The sequence below is a fragment of the Salvelinus namaycush genome, unplaced genomic scaffold (genome assembly GCF_016432855.1).
Source record: "Salvelinus namaycush isolate Seneca unplaced genomic scaffold, SaNama_1.0 Scaffold270, whole genome shotgun sequence".
Classification (NCBI taxonomy): domain Eukaryota; kingdom Metazoa; phylum Chordata; class Actinopteri; order Salmoniformes; family Salmonidae; genus Salvelinus; species Salvelinus namaycush.
Genome location: NW_024059564.1, coordinates 234,324 through 256,236, shown reverse-complemented (window position 1 = coordinate 256,236; position 21,913 = coordinate 234,324). Strand labels below are relative to the sequence as shown.

At 47.0% G+C, this 21,913-nt stretch overlaps 1 protein-coding gene across 1 annotated transcript in view; it reads right to left on the bottom strand.

Annotated features, from left to right (window-relative positions):
- Positions 1-1,909: 1,909 nt before the first annotated feature.
- LOC120039400 (glutamate receptor ionotropic, NMDA 2D-like) overlaps positions 1,910-21,913 on the bottom strand; it is a gene marked incomplete at its 3' end in the record, with an annotated part of 56,438 nt that continues 36,434 nt past the window's right edge. The window contains exons 4-7 of the mRNA XM_038984827.1: positions 19,271-19,599; positions 16,177-16,291; positions 2,898-3,103; positions 1,910-2,075 (exon numbers count right to left, since the gene is read on the bottom strand). Coding sequence (XP_038840755.1) covers positions 1,910-2,075; positions 2,898-3,103; positions 16,177-16,291; positions 19,271-19,599 — 816 coding nt within the window. The remainder of the gene's footprint in view (positions 2,076-2,897; positions 3,104-16,176; positions 16,292-19,270; positions 19,600-21,913) is intronic.

Genomic DNA, 21,913 nt, shown 5'->3' with positions numbered 1-21,913 from the left:
GTCAGAGAGATAGAGGGGTACACTGGCTCATAACACATTATTATAGGAGAAACTACAGTCAGAGAGATAGAGGGTTAAACTGGCCTCACAACACATTATTATAGCATAAACTACAGTCAGAGAGATAGAGGGGTACACTGCCTCATAACACATTATTATAGGAGAAACTACAGTCAGAGAGATAGAGGGGTACACTGCCTCATAACACATTATTATAGCATAAACTACAGTCAGAGAGATAGAGGGGTACACTGCCTCATAACACATTATTATAGGATAAACTACAGTCAGAGAGATAGAGGGGTACACTGGCCTCATAACACACTATTTCAACTCAGGTCTAAAAACAACCCCTATCCTCCTTCGCCTCGTCCATACACCTATAACAGAGTTCCCCAACAGGAGGCCCGCGGCCCGAATTTGGCCCGCTGGTGGTTTTATTTGGTCCCCCAAGTCAACAAATTATTAGTAATTCTGTTATGGCCCCCCGACCATCCGCTCAAGAACAAATCGGCCCGAGGCTGAATATAGTTGATGATCCCTGACCTCTAACCTGTCTGACACTAGATATGGGTTAGCACCTTATGTAGTCTGCTGAATGGGCTACAACACAGTGTAAACACCAGCCACGTGTCTCCTCCTACGCATCTCTAACATCACACAAAGTGAGTTAGCCCCCCCATCTAAATGGAAAAGTGCTGTGTTGGCTGATTGAATAAGTGAAATGTTAATCTGCGTTAGACACGGCACCTCCTCATTTCAGAGTAAATCAGCAGAAAAGGGGGAGCGAGCAGCAATGCAACACCCCTCTTCAAGTCTCTGGATTAGCTACCTGATCAAAGAACGGCAGGCTTTGAAACATCTGATCAAAAGACAGAAATTAGCCTGAGAAAATAAAACGCACTTCACCATTTGCATGTGAATATAGGTGGATCGACCCCATTGGCCCTGGTTCAAGACATAAAGATGACAGATAAAGAAGAAGTAGAGTAGGGAGTGAGATTGTTTCTGCTGCCATGACAACCAGGCTGTACCAGCGTTCCCCGTGGGACCTGAGGAGGTGCAGCGGGACACTTCCACCAAAAATCACCCCCATGTCCCGCTCGCTCACAGTGTGTGTGTGTGTGTGTGTGTGTGTGTGTGTGTGTGTGTGTGTGTGTGTGTGTGTGTGTGTGTGTGTGTGTGTGTGTGTGTGTGCCGGTATGTGTGTGTGTGTGCCGGTATGTGTGTGTGTGTGTGTGTGTGTGTGTGTGTGTGTGTGTGTGTGTGTGTGTGTGTGTGTGTGTGTGTGTGTGTGTGTGTGTGTGTGTGTGTGTGTGTGTGTGTGTGTGTAATAAACAATGTATGTCTGTGAGTGCTGACTGTGGTTAAGGGCCCATAACTCTGTCTGTGACTGATGTGACACCCAGCGTTTAACTGGTTGCCCCGGAGGCAGCAGCATAGGCCAGGGAACGCTTGAACAAACACACACACACTAAGTTAAGCTACAGCAACCTACACACACACACTGAGGAACAACACAAACACATGTGCAGTGCTACACACACGTACATTCTCATGCAGAGCTATAGTCGAACAACAGTGAAACGCACAGAAACAGCAATCCTGACCTTCCAACCAGGAAGAAAAACCACTTTACGAGGTCCTTAACTTCCATAAATCATGACCTCTGAACCAGAGGGCCTCAGTCATGTGATCTCACTCTAATCCATCAATCATCAGCCATCCAATCAATCAAATGTTATTTGTAATGGCAGCAGGCAGTGTGCCAAGTCTCAGTGCTCTTCTCCTCTCTGGCGACAGCTGCTGTGGAAAGTAGCTTTGACCTTTTCCCAACAACTATTATGGTCAAGAAGAACAACGTACTGTAGCCTACCAATGTCTAATCAATCATTCACGTTTTACTGACCTCTCCAATCATGCCGTTCCACACTCCATCTATCTTCTTCCCGTGCTTTCCGTTGGTCACCAGGTAGAGGTCATAGGTGAAACCAACGATCTTGGCCAATCGTTTGAGGATGTCGATGCAGAAGCCCTTACAGCACTGTTTCTTTGGGGGATCCTGGACAGGAATACTGGAGGGAGGAAGGAAGAGGGAAACGAGGTGCAGGAGAGGAAAGAGAGAGAGAGAGAGAGAGAGAGAGAGAGAGAGAGAGAGAGAGAGAGAGAGAGAGAGAGAGAGAGAGAGAAAGAGGGAGAGAAAGAGGGAGTGAGTGAGAGAAAGTGGGAGAGTGAGAGAATATATAACATTTAAAATATGTTGTTATATTTAAGACAAAGAATGTCTCTCTTCCTCAGTCAGGGCCACACTCCATACAGGACATCACAGTTATGGATTATGACTTTAAGTGAGAGTCAAATTGTGCTGCCACATGATAATTGTGCTCATCCTTCCTAGAGGTGGTGAACCGTGAGGCGTGGACCTCTACTGCAGCTCTATTGTGTTTGTGTCCAATTCAACCCCCATATATCTTCAACTGAATCACATATAACCCTATACACCATCTGGGCTCACACTCACCACTACACGATCGAGAAGGATGAGAGGTTATGTGGAGAGTGGAGGGTTAATATGTGATTTGTTTGTGTTCAATACACCATGAAAGTGATTATGTCATATGTTGACACCATGTGATCATTACACTGGAGACACATGATATTATGAAGTTTGATCTGTGAAAAACGACAGTTCCCTTTTGCTGATGTGTTTGGCTCCAGGGGGGTCTTGTTGCCACTGTACTGTATGTGTGTCACTAGGGGATGACCCGTATTTTACTGTGTCCTCCAAGACCCTGGACAGTCCCCTGATGAAGTGTCCCAGGGTAAGGAATGTATTTTATTGTGTATTGGACAGGGACATAATTGTCTAATTTGACCCGTCACCCCTGCCTTCTGACCTGGCGTTGAGGGGTCGTCGGCAGGGTACAGAGTCTCTGATGCAGGTGTTGGAGGCGGCATCAGCCAGCTCCACGATGACAAACGGACGTTCCTCCAGAGTGACCACGCGCAGGTGCTGTGCGCCATCAGGCGGTTGGAGGAATGGACCGTAACGCGACCACGCTGGATAAACCAAATCCAACTTACCGTTCTCCCACATCCCTACCTGGGGAAACAGAAGGGAGTGGGTTAGACAGGACACACACAAACACACTCCCATCAACCAACCCCTGTCACATCAGTCACAGCTTTCCTGTTTTGCATGTTATTTCGGCATTAATACGTGTCACATATCAGTTTGCAAACAATGTAAAAAAATATATATCATTGAGTTAATAAAGCCGCATACGAATATGGTCTCTTTTTTGTTTTCTTGAGTAAGGCAGCTCCAAAATGCAGGTGTTTCAGCCTAGCTAAGTGCTTTCTGTGGTGGTGGGGCGGGACAGCAGAAAATACGGAGCATTGCGCCATTATTGGCTCAGTGTTCCGTCACTCATGGGAATACTATGTCACCGCCATGTCTAGAGCTAGAAGATTCTTGCCCCTTGGGTGCTGCCATAGAGTTACATTAGAAGTGCCCATCCAAGAAGGCCATTGGCCACAGATAAAATGAAGTCAAATCACATTATATCTACTGTAGCTTTGATTGGACTGATCATGTCAACATCATACTTTCAAAATCTTAGGTAGCAAGCTAGACAAGCAGTCATCATCATGAATCACGTCGACAATCTACTGGAAAATCCTTTCTTCCAGTTCCCAGTTGTTTTGAAAGCATCCAGAGAATAACAGACTTTGATGACATAGTTTGATGACAAAATTTGCCCACGAAGGGCCGCCGGGCCACCGTCCTGTTCAAGTGAACACAGCACAACAAGGTGAGTCCAAAAATGTATTGTATGCTGATGCATAAATTATGTAATATGCCAAGGAGATATGTATACTGTAGCTAAGAAAGTACTACTAAGTGTATGTTGTGTAGTAAGTTGTTAGTGGCCCATGTGCCTCACCCTAATAATTTGGTCTATTTTCACCTATTAATTTCACCTACTGTTCTGACTTGGTGGTGTATATCTAGCCTATAACCTGTTTTTCAGAAATATAATCATTGAATATTGTAAGAGCTATCCTACAGTTCTGACTTGGTGTACAGGGAGAACGCTGTAAGAACGGCCCATGTTCTGAATTCTGATGCTGTACATTTCAAAAGTGCTGAACAAATAGTTATAATGACTACGTCTATCCTAGTTCGCTCATTAATGTCACAATCGAAATTACGCATTGCCTTATCCGCTTGTCGTCCCCTTATGCCATAGTTTGTACTGTACATCTCAATTGTCAGTAGAAACCACATTTGTTTAAGCAAGTCAGCCATATCAGCTATGTATTTTTAAAAGGCAGTAAATGAGGCTGAATGAACTGTTTCGCTGCCAGACAAGGCTCCGCTGAAAGCCAGGTGTAGCAGTGGTAATGTGTTTGGACTGCTGTTGGAACAGCTTTATGTAGGCCCTAACAGTTTGTGGGCACCGTTTGTCACCGTTATAGTGCAATTCATGTATTGTTTAGTGTTGTGTTGTGTAGTGGCTTTGCTGGCATACATCCCACATTACATTTTTTCCCCCACCAAGATTGACATGCTAAAATCGCCACTGAGTGTGCCATCCAGTTTATTATATTGTACTGTACTGTATGTGAACCAGTGAGTAGAGAAACAACAGGTCTGACAGCGTTTCAACCACATCCACCTCAGACGAAACAGACAGTCAACCGACAGGAAGAGAACATTCAGACCCAGGATTCTCTCAACGACACGCTCGCTCGCACACACACACACACACACACACACACACACACACACACACACACACACACACACACACACACACACACACACACACACACACACACACACACACACACACACACACACACACACACACACACAGCCAAACCAGGGGTATTGAGATAGCGGTAATCCACACACTGCCATAAAGAGTTTTTCCAATTTAAGCAACGAGAGACACATAAAGAAGACCTCACACTAGAACTGAACAACAGTGTTCCCTTCAGACTGAGGTCTTTCAACAGACCTAAAGTCTTTGTCTTGCCACTATTGAGTGCAGTGATCTGGAGAAGGAGTACTGTAGCCTGGGATTGAATATAGTGTACCAAGCTGATGTTCTGACTGAATAACTTTAACCACATGAACCAGCCACTAGATCAGCTGCAGGACAGATATACACTGCTCAAAAAAATAAAGGGAACACTTAAACAACACAATGTAACTCCAAGTCAATCACACTTCTGTGAAATCAAACTGTCCATATAGGAAGCAACACTGATTGACAATAAATTTCACATGCTGTTGTGCAAATGGAATAGACAAAAGGTGGAAATTATAGGCAATTAGCAAGACACCCCCAATAAAAGAGTGGTTCTGCAGGTGGTGACCACAGACCACTTCTCAGTTCCTATGCTTCCTGGCTGATGTTTTGGTCACTTTTGAATGCTGGCGGTGCTTTCACTCTAGTGGTAGCATGAGACGGAGTCTAAAACCCACACAAGTGGCTCAGGTAGTGCAGCTCATCCAGGATGGCACATCAATGCGAGCTGTGGCAAGAAGGTTGCTGTGTCTCTCAGCATAGTGTCCAGAGCATGGAGGCGCTACCAGGAGACAGGCCAGTACATCAGGAGACGTGGAGGAGGGCGTAGGAGGGCAACAATCCAGCAGCAGGACCGCTACCTCCACCTTTGTGCAAGGAGGAGCACTGCCAGAGCCCTGCAAAATGACCTCCAGCAGGCCACAAATGTGCATAATCAGCAACGTTCAAAGCCCTTGTGCAGTGTTTCTTTAGTAGGAACAAGTTGTCAGAGCTTTCTGTTTGTTGATGATGTTAAACAACGTTAAGTACCATAGTGAATGCTGCTGTGCTAGACTAGCAGTGTTGTTCCCACAGAGGACAGGAGAGCAGTGTTAGTGCTGGGTAATGCCTAGCAGTGTTGCTCCCACAGAGGACAGGAGAGCAGTGTTAGTGCTGGGTAATGTCTAGCAGTGTTGTTCCCACAGAGGACAGGAGAGCAGTGTTAGTGCTGGGTAATGTCTAGCAGTGTTGTTCCCACAGAGGACAGGAGAGCAGTGTTAGTGCTGGGTAATGTCTAGCAGTGTTGTTCCCACAGAGGACAGGAGAGCAGTGTTAGTGCTGGGTAATGCCTAGCAGTGTTGTTCCCACAGAGGACAGGAGAGCAGTGTTAGTGCTGGGTAATGTTTAGCAGTGTTGTTCCCACAGAGGACAGGAGAGCAGTGTTAGTGCTGGGTAATGACTAGCAGTGTTGTTCCCACAGAGGACAGGAGAGCAGTGTTAGTGCTGGGTAATGACTAGCAGTGTTGTTCCCACAGAGGACAGGAGAGCAGTGTTAGTGCTGGGTAATGTCTAGCAGTGTTGTTCCCACAGAGGACAGGAGAGCAGTGTTAGTGCTGGGTAATGACTAGCAGTGTTGTTCCCACAGAGGACAGGAGAGCAGTGTTAGTGCTGGGTAATGACTAGCAGTGTTGTTCCCACAGAGGACAGGAGAGCAGTGTTAGTGCTGGGTAATGTCTAGCAGTGTTGTTCCCACAGAGGACAGGAGAGCAGTGTTAGTGCTGGGTAATGTCTAGCAGTGTTGTTCCCACAGAGGACAGGAGAGCAGTGTTAGTGCTGGGTAATGTCTAGCAGTGTTGTTCCCACAGAGGACAGGAGAGCAGTGTTAGTGCTGGGTAATGTTTAGCAGTGTTGTTCCCACAGAGGACAGGAGAGCAGTGTTAGTGCTGGGTAATGCCTAGCAGTGTTGTTCCCACAGAGGACAGGAGAGCAGTGTTAGTGCTGGGTAATGACTAGCAGTGTTGTTCCCACAGAGGACAGGAGAGCAGTGTTAGTGCTGGGTAATGACTAGCAGTGTTGTTCCCACAGAGGACAGGAGAGCAGTGTTAGTGCTGGGTAATGTCTAGCAGTGTTGTTCCCACAGAGGACAGGAGAGCAGTGTTAGTGCTGGGTAATGACTAGCAGTGTTGTTCCCACAGAGGACAGGAGAGCAGTGTTAGTGCTGGGTAATGTTTAGCAGTGTTGTTCCCACAGAGGACAGGAGAGCAGTGTTAGTGCTGGGTAATGACTAGCAGTGTTGTTCCCACAGAGGACAGGAGAGCAGTGTTAGTGCTGGGTAATGACTAGCAGTGTTGTTCCCACAGAGGACAGGAGAGCAGTGTTAGTGCTGGGTAATGACTAGCAGTGTTGTTCCCACAGAGGACAGGAGAGCAGTGTTAGTGCTGGGTAATGTCTAGCAGTGTTGTTCCCACAGAGGACAGGAGAGCAGTGTTAGTGCCGGGTAATGACTAGCAGTGTTGTTCCCACAGAGGACAGGAGAGCAGTGTTAGTGCTGGGTAATGACTAGCAGTGTTGTTCCCACAGAGGACAGGAGAGCAGTGTTAGTGCTGGGTAATGACTAGCAGTGTTGTTCCCACAGAGGACAGGAGAGCAGTGGTAGTGCTGGGTAATGTCTAGCAGTGTTGTTCCCACAGAGGACAGGAGAGCAGTGTTAGTGCTGGGTAATGACTAGCAGTGTTGTTCCCACAGAGGACAGGAGAGCAGTGTTAGTGCTGGGTAATGTCTAGCAGTGTTGTTCCCACAGAGGACAGGAGAGCAGTGTTAGTGCTGGGTAATGACTAGCAGTGTTGTTCCCACAGAGGACAGGAGAGCAGTGTTAGTGCTGGGTAATGTCTAGCAGTGTTGTTCCCACAGAGGACAGGAGAGCAGTGTTAGTGCTGGGTAATGTCTAGCAGTGTTGTTCCCACAGAGGACAGGAGAGCAGTGTTAGTGCTGGGTAATGACTAGCAGTGTTGTTCCCACAGAGGACAGGAGAGCAGTGTTAGTGCTGGGTAATGACTAGCAGTGTTGTTCCCACAGAGGACAGGAGAGCAGTGTTAGTGCTGGGTAATGACTAGCAGTGTTGTTCCCACAGAGGACAGGAGAGCAGTGTTAGTGCTGGGTAATGACTAGCAGTGTTGTTCCCACAGAGGACAGGAGAGCAGTGTTAGTGCTGGGTAATGACTAGCAGTGTTGTTCCCACAGAGGACAGGAGAGCAGTGTTAGTGCTGGGTAATGCCTAGCAGTGTTGTTCCCACAGAGGACAGGAGAGCAGTGTTAGTGCTGGGTAATGTCTAGCAGTGTTGTTCCCACAGAGGACAGGAGAGCAGTGTTAGTGCTGGGTAATGACTAGCAGGGTTGTTCCCACAGAGGACAGGAGAGCAGTGTTAGTGCTGGGTAATGACTAGCAGTGTTGTTCCCACAGAGGACAGGAGAGCAGTGTTAGTGCTGGGTAATGTCTAGCAGTGTTGTTCCCACAGAGGACAGGAGAGCAGTGTTAGTGCTGGGTAATGACTAGCAGTGTTGTTCCCACAGAGGACAGGAGAGCAGTGTTAGTGCTGGGTAATGACTAGCAGTGTTGTTCCCACAGAGGACAGGAGAGCAGTGTTAGTGCTGGGTAATGTCTAGCAGTGTTGTTCCCACAGAGGACAGGAGAGCAGTGTTAGTGTTGGGTAATGTTTAGAAGTGTTGTTCCCACAGAGGACAGGAGAGCAGTGTTAGTGCTGGGTAATGACTAGCAGTGTTGTTCCCACAGAGGACAGGAGAGCAGTGTTAGTGCTGGGTAATGACTAGCAGTGTTGTTCCCACAGAGGACAGGAGAGCAGTGTTAGTGCTGGGTAATGTCTAGCAGTGTTGTTCCCACAGAGGACAGGAGAGCAGTGTTAGTGCTGGGTAATGTTTAGCAGTGTTGTTCCCACAGAGGACAGGAGAGCAGTGTTAGTGCTGGGTAATGTTCTGCAGTGTTGTTCCCACAGAGGACAGGAGAGCAGTGTTAGTGCTGGGTAATGTCTAGCAGTGTTGTTCCCACAGAGGACAGGAGAGCAGTGTTAGTGCTGGGTAATGACTAGCAGTGTTGTTCCCACAGAGGACAGGAGAGCAGTGTTAGTGCTGGGTAATGACTAGCAGTGTTGTTCCCACAGAGGACAGGAGAGCAGTGTTAGTGCTGGGTAATGTTTAGCAGTGTTGTTCCCACAGAGGACAGGAGAGCAGTGTTAGTGCTGGGTAATGTTCTGCAGTGTTGTTCCCACAGAGGACAGGAGAGCAGTGTTAGTGCTGGGTAATGACTAGCAGTGTTGTTCCCACAGAGGACAGGAGAGCAGTGTTAGTGCTGGGTAATGACTAGCAGTGTTGTTCCCACAGAGGACAGGAGAGCAGTGTTAGTGCTGGGTAATGTCTAGCAGTGTTTTTTCCACAGAGGACAGGAGAGCAGTGTTAGTGCTGGGTAATGTCTAGCAGTGTTGTTCCCACAGAGGACAGGAGAGCAGTGTTAGTGCTGGGTAATGTCTAGCAGTGTTGTTCCCACAGAGGACAGGAGAGCAGTGTTAGTGCTGGGTAATGTTTAGCAGTGTTGTTCCCACAGAGGACAGGAGAGCAGTGTTAGTGCTGGGTAATGTTTAGCAGTGTTGTTCCCACAGAGGACAGGAGAGCAGTGTTAGTGCTGGGTAATGTCTAGCAGTGTTGTTCCCACAGAGGACAGGAGAGCAGTGTTAGTGCTGGGTAATGTCTAGCAGTGTTGTTCCCACAGAGGACAGGAGAGCAGTGTTAGTGCTGGGTAATGACTAGCAGTGTTGTTCCCACAGAGGACAGGAGAGCAGTGTTAGTGCTGGGTAATGTCTAGCAGTGTTGTTCCCACAGAGGACAGGAGAGCAGTGTTAGTGCTTGGTAATGTTTAGCAGTGTTGTTCCCACAGAGGACAGGAGAGCAGTGTTAGTGCTGGGTAATGTTCTGCAGTGTTGTTCCCACAGAGGACAGGAGAGCAGTGTTAGTGCTGGGTAATGTCTAGCAGTGTTGTTCCCACAGAGGACAGGAGAGCAGTGTTAGTGCTGGGTAATGACTAGCAGTGTTGTTCCCACAGAGGACAGGAGAGCAGTGTTAGTGCTGGGTAATGTCTAGCAGTGTTGTTCCCACAGAGGACAGGAGAGCAGTGTTAGTGCTGGGTAATGACTAGCAGTGTTGTTCCCACAGAGGACAGGAGAGCAGTGTTAGTGCTGGGTAATGACTAGCAGTGTTGTTCCCACAGAGGACAGGAGAGCAGTGTTAGTGCTGGGTAATGACTAGCAGTGTTGTTCCCACAGAGGACAGGAGAGCAGTGTTAGTGCTGGGTAATGTCTAGCAGTGTTGTTCCCACAGAGGACAGGAGAGCAGTGTTAGTGCTGGGTAATGCAGTGTTCTGCAGTGTTTCTGTGTTCTAAGCCGGAGCTGGGCGCTCCCCTCCCGGGTGCTAGGTAATGGTGCAGTTATTGTAAAGAGAACATTAAATATTCAGTGAGAGCCAACAGCGTGGATGTACAGAATAGGCATATAGAGATGTCTTATCCGCTTTGTGTGTGTATGTGTGTGTGTGTATGTGTGGTGTGTGTATGTGTTTGTGTGGTGTGTATGTGTGTGTATATGTGTGTGGTGTGTGTATGTGTGGTGTGTGTATGTGTTTGTGTGGTGTGTATGTGTGTATATGTGTGTGGTGTGTGTATGTGTGTGTGTGGTGTTTGTGTGGTATGTGTGTGTGGTGTGTCTGTGTGTGCGTACTATAAGTGTGTATGTATACAGTATGTAGGAATATGTGTGTGTGTGTGTGTGTGGGTCTGTATGTGGGTCTGTATGTGTGTGTGTGTCTGTGTGTGTATATGTGTGTGTCTTATCCTGGGTTTGCTCTAAGACTGAGGGGCAGTGCAGAGCTCCTAATTGAAAGGGTTTCAAAGGAAATGGCAGAAGTCAGCATGTTACAACACGCTGAAACTGGACTCTGGTGGACTGTTACAATCAGCAGGAGGCTGAGATCCACCACTGTGTGTGTGTGTGTGTGTGTGTGTGTGTGTGTGTGTGTGTGTGTGTGTGTGTGTGTGTGTGTGTGTGTGTGTGTGTGTGTGTGTGTGTGTGTGTGTGTGTGTGTGTGTGTCGGTGTGTGTCGGTGTGTGTCGGTGTGTGTGTGTGTCTGTGTGTCTGTGTGTTTGTGTGTGCGTGTGTGTGTGTGTGGCGGAATGTAGATGTGTGGGATGGAAGGTGTGTGTGTTTAACAAAGAGCATTCTGAGCGTCTCCCTCTACACTGATAGTGACAGCGGTAAAACCCAGCAGTATTAAACAGGAAAAAGCACACAGCACATCTCCAACAGGTGACAGGGGCTGGTATTAGGGCTTTCTGAACAAAACACAGCTTTATAAAATATGCATGACATGTCAGGAGCGATGTAGCGGGCTACGCATACACACACACACACACACACACACACACACACACACACACACACACACACACACACACACACACACACACACACACACACACACACACACACACACACACACACACACACACCCCACGGCACAGTGCAGCTACGCTAGCTCCAGGAGCCAGATGCTAATGAGGCAAAGCAGTAAGTGTCATGTCAGGCTAGTTGTCTTTTATGTTCTCTCACGTCCTGCTCAGGTGTTTTCCTTCTAACACCACACACAGGCCACGGCTCAACACGCTGTTGTCTGCCCTTTAAACGAGCCCAACCTACCAACCAACCAATCAGCCATCCAACAGATGTAGGTTTGCATCACTACATGTAGACTACATTGTTATTTAGCTCCTGTCTGCTGAGCAGCAGGAAGCTAGATGTACCTATGGAATCCTGTCATGGCTAACACCTCTAATATAGGTTGAGGCTAGATGTACCTATGGAATCCTGTCATGGCTAACACCTCTAATATAGGTTGAGGCTAGATGTACCTATGGAATCCTGCCATGGCTAACACCTCTAATATAGGTTGAGGCTAGATGTACCTATGGAATCCTGTCATGGCTAACACCTCTAATATAGGTTGAGGCTAGATGTACCTATGGGATCCTGTCATGGCTAACACCTCTAATATAGGTTGAGGCTAGATGTACCTATGGAATCCTGTCATGGCTAACACCTCTAATATAGGTTGAGGCTAGATGTACCTATGGAATCCTGTCATGGCTAACACCTCTAATATAGGTTGAGGCTAGATGTACCTATGGGATCCTGTCATGGCTAACACCTCTAATATAGGTTGAGGCTAGATGTACCTATGGAATCCTGTCATGGCTAACACCTCTAATATAGGTTGAGGCTAGATGTACCTATGGAATCCTGCCATGGCTAACACCTCTAATATAGGTTGAGGCTAGATGTACCTATGGAATCCTGTCATGGCTAACACCTCTAATATAGGTTGAGGCTAGATGTACCTATGGAATCCTGCCATGGCTAACACCTCTAATATAGGTTGAGGCTAGATGTACCTATGGAATCCTGTCATGGCTAACACCTCTAATATAGGTTGAGGCTAGATGTACCTATGGAATCCTGCCATGGCTAACACCTCTAATATAGGTTGAGGCTAGATGTACCTATGGAATCCTGTCATGGCTAACAACTCTAATATAGGTTGAGGCTAGATGTACCTATGGAATCCTGCCATGGCTAACACCTCTAATATAGGTTGAGGCTAGATGTACCTATGGAATCCTGCCATGGCTAACACCTCTAATATAGGTTGAGGCTAGATGTACCTATGGAATCCTGCCATGGCTAACACCTCTAATATAGGTTGAGGCTAGATGTACCTATGGAATCCTGTCATGGCTAACACCTCTAATATAGGTTGAGGCTAGATGTACCTATGGAATCCTGCCATGGCTAACACCTCTAATATAGGTTGAGGCTAGATGTACCTATGGAATCCTGTCATGGCTAACACCTCTAATATAGGTTGAGGCTAGATGTACCTATGGAATCCTGCCATGGCTAACACCTCTAATATAGGTTGAGGCTAGATGTACCTATGGAATCCTGTCATGGCTAACACCTCTAATATAGGTTGAGGCTAGATGTACCTATGGAATCCTGCCATGGCTAACACCTCTAATATAGGTTGAGGCTAGATGTACCTATGGAATCCTGCCATGGCTAACACCTCTAATATAGGTTGAGGCTAGATGTACCTATGGAATCCTGTCATGGCTAACACCTCTAATATAGGTTGAGGCTAGATGTACCTATGGAATCCTGCCATGGCTAACACCTCTAATATAGGTTGAGGCTAGATGTACCTATGGAATCATGCCATGGCTAACACCTCTAATATAGGTTGAGGCTAGATGTACCTATGGAATCCTGCCATGGCTAACACCTCTAATATAGGTTGAGGCTAGATGTACCTATGGAATCCTGCCATGGCTAACACCTCTAATATAGGTTGAGGCTAGATGTACCTATGGAATCCTGTCATGGCTAACACCTCTAATATAGGTTGAGGCTAGATGTACCTATGGAATCCTGTCATGGCTAGCACCTCTAATATAGGTTGAGGCTAGATGTAACTATGGAATCCTGTCATGGCTAACACCTCTAATATAGGTTGAGGCTAGATGTACCTATGGAATCCTGTCATGGCTAACACCTCTAATATAGGTTGAGGCTAGATGTACCTATGGAATCCTGCCATGGCTAACACCTCTAATATAGGTTGAGGCTAGATGTACCTATGGAATCCTGCGATGGCTAACACCTCTAATATAGGTGGAGGTGTGCTACACACTCACACTAATTACCTACTGAACATACAGTGGGGCAAGAAAGTATTTAGTCAGCCACCAATTGTGCAAGTTCTCCCACTTAAAAAGATGAGAGAGGCCTGTAATTTTCATCATAGGTACACTTCAACTATGACAGATAAAATGAGAAATCACATTGTAGGATTTTTAATGAATTTATTTGCAAATTATGGTGGAAAAAAAGTATTTGGTCAATAACAAAAGTTTATCTCAATACTTTATTATATACCCTTTGTTGGCAATGACAGAGGTCAAACGTTTTCTGTAAGTCTTCACAAGGCTTTCACACACTGTTGCTGGTATTTTGGCCCATTCCTCCATGCACAACTCCTCTAGAGAAGTGATGTTTTGGGGCTGTTGCTGAGCAACACGGACTTTCAACTCCCTCCAAAGATTTTCTATGGGGTTGAGATCTGGAGACTGGCTAGGCCACTCCAGGACCTTGAAATGCTTCTTACGAAGCCACTCCTTCGTTGCCCGTGCGGTGTGTTTGGGATCATTGTCATGCTGAAAGACCCAGCCACGTTTCATCTTCAATGCCCTTGCTGATGGAAGGAGGTTTCACGCAAAATCTCACGATACATGGCCCCATTCATTCTTTCCTTTACACGGATCAGTCGTCCTGGTCCCTTTGCAGAAAAACAGCCCCAAAGCATGATGTTTCCACCCCCATGCTTCACAGTAGGTATGGTGTTCTTTGGATGCAACTCAGCATTCTTTGTCCTCCAAACACGACGAGTTGAGTTTTTACCAAAAAGTTATATTTTGGTTTCATCTGACCATATGACATTCTCCCAATCTTCTTCTGGATCATCCAAATGCTCTCTAGCAAACTTCAGACGGGCCTGGACATGTACTGGCTTAAGCAGGGGGACACGTCTGGCACTGCAGGATTTGAGTCCCTAGCGGCGTAGTGTGTTACTGAGGGTAGGCTTTGTTATTTTGGTCCCAGCTCTCTGCAGGTCATTCACTAGGTCCCCCCGTGTGGTTCTGGGATTTTTGCTCACCGTTCTTATGATCATTTTGACCCCACGGGGTGAGATCTTGCGTGGAGCCCCAGATCGAGGGAGATTATCAGTGGTCTTGTATGTCTTCCATTTCCTAATAATTGCTCCCACAGTTGATTTCTTCAAACCAAGCTGCTTACCTATTGCAGATTCAGTCTTCCCAGCCTGGTGCAGGTCTACAATTTTGTTTCTGGTGTCCTTTGACAGCTCTTTGGTCTTGGCCATAGTGGAGTTTGGAGTGTGACTGTTTGAGGTTGTGGACAGGTGTCTTTTATACTGATAACAAGTTCAAAAAGGTGCCATTAATACAGGTAACGAGTGGAGGACAGAGGAGCCTCTTAGAGAAGAAGTTACAGGTCTGTGAGAGCCAGAAATCTTGCTTGTTTGTAGGTGACCAAATACTTATTTTCCACCATAATTTGCAAATAAATTCATAAAAAATCCTACAATGTGATTTTCTGGATTTTTTTTCTCATTTTGTCTGTCATAGTTTAAGTGTACCTATGATGAAAATTACAGGCCTCTCCCAGCTTTTTAAGTGGGAGAACTTGCACAATTGGTGGCTGACTAAATACTTTTTTGCCCCACTGTACTTGCTTATTAGCCGGCACTGAGGCAAGCAGCACCAGACAGACAGACAGAGGCTAGACAGACAGACAGACAGACAGACAGACAGACAGACAGACAGACAGAGGCTAGACAGACAGACAGACAGACAGACAGACAGACAGACAGACAGACAGACAGACAGACAGACAGACAGACAGACAGACAGACAGACAGACAGACAGACAGACAGACAGACAGACAGACAGACAGACAGACAGACAGACAGACAGACAGACAGACAGACAGTCTCCAGGAGCTGGGATCTGCTCCATTTAAATGAGAATAAACAACGACCCAATAACCAGACCAGAGCAGCTCCTACTATAAAGCCTGCGTTTTAAGTTTTTACCAACCAAAGACCATCATCCAAGCACACTGCAGCATACCAGGACACAAACAGATATAAAGGGAGACTGACTGCCAACTAGTGTATGGAGATTGTACAGTGCTTATGGAGAAATCGGATGTCATCGTTTGAGAATAAAGGGAGAAGTTCAGCTGTCGAGAGGAGTAGCTCAGACAAAGGAAGCAGTGACTATATTGAACGTCAGCGAGGAGATGCTAAAACTCAAAGAGACAAGAGAAAGTCAACAAGAAGAAAGAAAGAAAGAGGCCAAACAGTCAGCGGTCAGTCTCTTCCCCACCTCAGGCACGGATAACCACAGTGAACTTTACATGAACACAAACCTCTATGACCTGCCCTTGCTTGCTGTTAAGTTTATATTGTGCTTGTTGACAAGGTTTGGCCAGTTCAAGACACTCTCAATGATTTTCCGTTGTACTAATCACCTGGACATCAAAACAACAGGAAATTGAAAAGATAATATCTGCACATCTGCAACCAAATGGCCCTAAATGGAGACATGCCAGTCACAGCACAACAACAGGAAGTGATGCCTGTCACAGTCACAATAACAGGAAGTGATGTAAGGTCCTTACATCCTCCCAGCCTTTGCCAGGTGTATAGGAGATTACTTCTAGGACGGGGTTGGCCAGGTATCCGTCACTGTCGAAAGAGTAGTCTCTGCCACCCAACGTGATGTTGCTGAAATACCTGACATTGGGAGACAGGGGGCGGGGTAAGGGGGGAGGGAGAGAGGGAGAGAGGAAGAAAGAGAGTCAGACGGTGCAGTGAGTGAGACTTCTGGGCCACAGATGAACTGCCCCCTCAGATTTCTCATGTAAAAAAAAAATGAAAGTTAAAAATGTTTATGTTTTTTCTCTGTAATTCTACTAGCCACCTAGACATTTTATGAAATTGGCTTTAGCTAGCCCAGATTGGTTCCCTACCTCATAACTAGCTCCCAATAAGCCATTTCAGGCTGTTCATCAAGTTAAGCTAGCTTATCTAACTATCTTAGCTGGCACGCCTGTTGGCAAGGTTGATAGACTTTAGAAAAGCAAGCAGTTACTAAATGTACTGAATAACCCTCACATTCCTTTCAATTTAAGCAAAGATGCATAGAAGCATATTTAGTTTCTTTAAAAAAAACACCATTCAGGTCAAGAGGTATGCTTAGATACTGTATGCATAAATACATACAGTTGAAGTCGGAAGTTTACATACACCTTAGCCAAATACATTTAAACTTTTCACAATTCCTGACATTTAATCCTAGTAAAAATTCCCTTTCTTAGGTCAATTATGATCACCACTTCATTTTAAGAATGTGAAATGTCAGAATAATAGTACAGAGAATTATTTATTTCAGCTTTTATTTCTTTCATCACATTCCCAGTGGGTCAGAAGTTTACATACACTCAATTAGTATTTGGCAGCATTGCCTTTAAATTGTTGAACTTGGGTCAAACGTTTTGGGTAGCCTTCCACAAGCTTCCCACAATAAGTTGGGTGAATTTTGGCCCATTCCTCCTGACAGAGCTGGTGTAACTGAGTCAGGTTGGTAGGCCTCCTTGCTCACACAGTCTTTTTCAGTTCTGCCCCCACATTTTTTCTATAGGATTGAGGTCAGGGCATTGTGATGGCCACTCCAATACCTTGACTTTGTTGTCCTTAAGCCATTTTGCCACAACTTTGGAAGTATGCTTGGGGTCATTGTCCATTTGGAAGACCCATTTGCGACCAAGCTTTAACTTCCTGACTGATGTCTTGAGATGTTGCTTCAATATATCCACCTAATTGTCCTACCTCATGATGCCATATATTTTGTGAAGTGCACCAGCCCCTCCTGCAGCAAAGCACCCCTACAACATGATGCTGCCACCCCCGTGCTTCATTCACGGTTGGGATGGTGTTCTTCGGCTTGCAAGCCTCCCCCTTTTTCCTCCAAACATAACAATGGTCATTATGGCCAAACAGTTCTATTTTTATTTCATCAAACCAGAGGACATTTCTCCAAAAAGTACGATCTTTGTCCCCATGTGCAGTTGCAAACCGTAGTCTGGCTTTTGAGCAGTGGCTTCTTCCTTGCTGACCGGCCTTTCAGGTTATGTCGATATAGGACTCGTTTTACTGTGGATATAGATACTTTTGTACCTGTTTCCTCCAGCATCTTCACAAGGTCCTTTGCTGTTGTTCTGGGATTGATTTTCCCTTTTCGCACCACAGTACGTTCATCTCTAGGAGAAAGAACGCGTCTCCTTCCTGAGTGGTATAACGGCTGCATGGTCCCATGGTGTTTAAACTTCCGTACTATTGTTTGTACAGATGAACGTGGTACCTTCAGGCATTTGGAAATTGCTCCCAAGGATGAACCAGACTTGTGGAGGTCTACAAGTTTTTTTCTGAGGTCTTGGCTGATTTCTTTTGATTTTCCCATGATGTCAAGCAAAGAGGCACTGAGTTTGAAGGTAGGCCTTGAAATACATCCACAGGTACACCTCCAATTGACTCAAATTATGTCAATTAGCCTATCAGAACTTCTAAAGCCATGACATAATTTTCTGGAATTTTCCAAGCTGTTTAAAGGCACAGTCAACTTAGCGTATGTAAACTTCTGACCCACTGGAATTGTGATACAGTGAATTATAAGGGAAATAATATGTCTGTAAACAATTGTTGGAATAATGACTTGTGTCATGCACAAAGTTGATGTCCTAATCGACTTGCCAAAACTATAGTTTGTTAACAAGAAATTTGTGGAATGGTTGAAAAATGAGTTTTAATGACTCCAACCTAAGTGTATGTAAACTTCCGACTTCAACTGTATATATATATATATATATTATGCTTAATTCTATGTAAAATATATATATATATATTTTACATAGAAGTAAGCATAATGATTATGGCTCTGGATTGCAGGAAAAAGCTTTTTCAGGTATTTGAAAAATTCTAAATTCTCCAACTTTAGGACGAGGGGCCTAGCCCCGCTCCGGACCACCCCCCAGCCATCCTTTAATACTTTGTGCCCCCCTCCAATTTTGGGGGTACATGACACCCCTGCTGGGCCATGTAAAGGTCTGCAGATATTAAGCAAATATTACTGCCAGACCACATTACCAGACATCAGAGTGGTCAGTGTGGATCTTTGAAGTGACACACCTGTATCCCCAGGGGCCTTGCGCATTCTCAACTTATTTTGTTAATAAGACAAGGCAGTTTTTATGCCCGTTGCGTCATCATGTCATCCCAGTGTATTTAGCTCATATGACAATAGATCATCAGAGAGAATCCTAGTAGGATGCAGTTCCAGCCAGTGAACAGCAGGCAGCAGTACGTAAGGTGCTATCTGTCATCAGTTGCTTTTCCTGTTCTTTATCTTCTCCATTTGGCTGTATCTTCTATTTGCATTCCTAATCCTCTTTAAAAGAAATCTATGTCATTTAGCAGACACTCTTATCCAGAGTGATTTACAGGAGCAATTACATTTAAGTGCCTTGCTCAAGGGCACAGATTTTTCACCTAGTTGGTTCAGGGATTTGAACCAGTGAGCTTTTGGTTATTGGCCCAATGCTCTTAACCACTAGGCTACGTGCTGCCCTATGCAGGGCTTGTCCTCTTTACCCTCACCCCAACCACCTCCTATGCTCCCCCTTTTCCCCTCTACATCCATTCCTCCTCCCTCCTCACCTCATCCTCCCCCGCACCCTGTGTGTTTGATTGGATTCCGTCATGCAGTTGGTGACAAAGTTTGGCCCTCCAGAGGCCCCATAGTCGCGGCGCAGTGCCACCGCCCCGTGGGTCAGTATGGACACGCCCCGGGCGATCCTCATGCGGGGCTTGTCCTTCCAGCCCTGCGGACGCACGGCGAACAGGGCCCTGGGGAGACCCTCCATGCCAAGGCCGGACAGGGCTGGCCCCACAGCGAACCACATGTGAGAGGGTCCAGCCTGACCTGCGGCCCAGGCTGCTTTAAACACCAGCTCGGCCTCCTCCTGGGAACAGTAGAGCAGACGTACCTGGTGGAGGGGAATACAGGGGAGGAGGAGAGGGGAGATACATGGGTACATAGTGAGATAAGGGGTAAGGGGAGAGAGAGAGACAGAAGGCCTGAGAGAGAGGGGCAGTACAGCAGACTACCTGGAGGAGTGGAATACAGGGGAGGAGGGGGAGACAGACATATACAATAGTGATATACGTAAAGGCCAAGGGTCAAGGGAGACAGAGAGGGGGAAGGGGAGGGAGAGATGGAGAGACAGAGGTTACTAGAGGAGGGGAAGATGAGAGGAGAGATATACAGGTTATGTAGTGAGATTAGGGCCATGGGATATGGAGGGAGGCAGAGAGAGAGAGAGAGAGAGAGAGAGAGAGAGGGAGCAACAAGACTCTCCTATAGGGGAAAGACAAAGCTATACTAACTAGTGAGGTGAAAGTTAAAGGATGGAAGCTGAAGGAGGACAGGAGGAAGAGAAGGCAGGAGGAGTAAGGGGGGAGAAGGCAGGAGGAGTAAGGAGGAGAGGGAGAAGGCAGGAGGAGTAAGGAGGAGGGAGAGAAGGCAGGAGGAGTATGGAGGAGGGGGAGAAGGCAGGAGGAGTAAGGAGGAGGGGGAGAAGGCAGGAGGAGTAAGGAAGAGGGAGAGAAGACAGGAGGAGTAAGGAGGAGGGGGAGAAGGCAGGAGGAGTAAGGAAGAGGGAGAGAAGACAGGAGGAGTAAGGAGGAGGGGAGAAGGCAGGAGGAGTAAGGAGGAGGGAGAGAAGACAGGAGGAGTAAGGAGGAGGGAGAGAAGGCAGGAGGAGTAAAGAGGGAGAAGGCAGGAGGAGTAAGGAGGAGGGGGAGAAGGCAGGAGGAGTAAGGAAGAGGGAGAGAAGACAGGAGGAGTAAGGAGGAGGGGAGAAGGCAGGAGGAGTAAGGAGGAGGGAGAGAAGACAGGAGGAGTAAGGAGGAGGGAGAGAAGGCAGGAGGAGTAAAGAGGGAGAAGGCAGGAGGAGTAAGGAGGAGGGGGAGAAGGCGGGAGAAGGCAGGAGGAGTAAGGAGGAGGGGGAGAAGGCAGGAGGAGTAAGGAGGAGGGGGAGAAGACAGGAGGAGTAAGGAGGAGGGAGAGAAGGCAGGAGGAGTAAAGAGGAGGTGGAGAAGGCAGGAGGAGTAAGGAGGAGGGGGAGAAGACAGGAGGGTTAAGGAGGAGGGAGAGAAGGCAGGAAGAGTAAAGAGGAGGGGGAGAAGGCAGGAGGAGTAAGGAGGAGGGGGAGAAGACAGGAGGAGTAAGGAGGAGGGAGAGAAGGCAGGAGGAGTAAGGAGGAGGGGGAGAAGACAGGAGGAGTAAGGAGGAGGGGGAGAAGACAGGAGGAGTAAGGAGGAGGGGGAGAAGGCAGGAGGAGTAAGGAGGAGGGGGAGAAGACAGGAGGAATAAGGAGGAGGGGGAGAAGACAGGAGGAGTAAGGAGGAGGGGGAAGACAGGAGGAGGGGGAGAAGACAGGAAGAGTAAGGATTAAGGAGAGAAGACAGGAGGAGTAAGGAGGAGGGGGAGAAGACAGGAGGAGTAAGGAGGAGGGGGAGAAGACAGGAAGAGTAAGGATTAAGGAGAGAAGACAGGAGGAGTAAGGAGGAGGGGGAGAAGACAGGAGGAGTAAGGAGGATGGGGAGAAGGCAGGAGGAGTAAGGAGGAGGGGGAGAAGACAGGAGGAATAAGGAGGAGGGGGAGAAGACAGGAGGAGTAAGGAGGAGGGGGAAGACAGGAGGAGGGGGAGAAGACAGGAAGAGTAAGGATTAAGGAGAGAAGACAGGAGGAGTAAGGAGGAGGGGGAGAAGACAGGAGGAGTAAGGAGGAGGGGGAGAAGACAGGAAGAGTAAGGATTAAGGAGAGAAGACAGGAGGAGTAAGGAGGAGGGGGAGAAGACAGGAAGAGTAAGGAGGAGGGGGAGAAGACAGGAAGAGTAAGGATTAAGGAGAGAAGACAGGAGGAGTAAGGAGGAGGGGGAGAAGACAGGAAGAGTAAGGAGGAGGGAGGGAAGACAGGAGGGGTAAGGAGGATGGGGAAGACAGGAGGAGGGGGAGAAGACAGGAAGAGTAAGGATTAAGGAGAGAAGACAGGAGGAGTAAGGAGGAGGGGGAGAAGACAGGAAGAGTAAGGAGGAGGGAGAGAAGACAGGAGGGGTAAGGAGGATGGGGAAGACAGGAGGAGGGGGAGAAGATAGGAAGAGTATGAATGAGGGAGAGAAGACAGGAAGAGTAAGTAAAGAAGTAAGAGCTGATGTTACTGCTGTGTTTATGAGCGTACTAATGACAGACAGTGGGGGATGACACATATATGTTAATAAGTTTGAGCATGACGAAGGG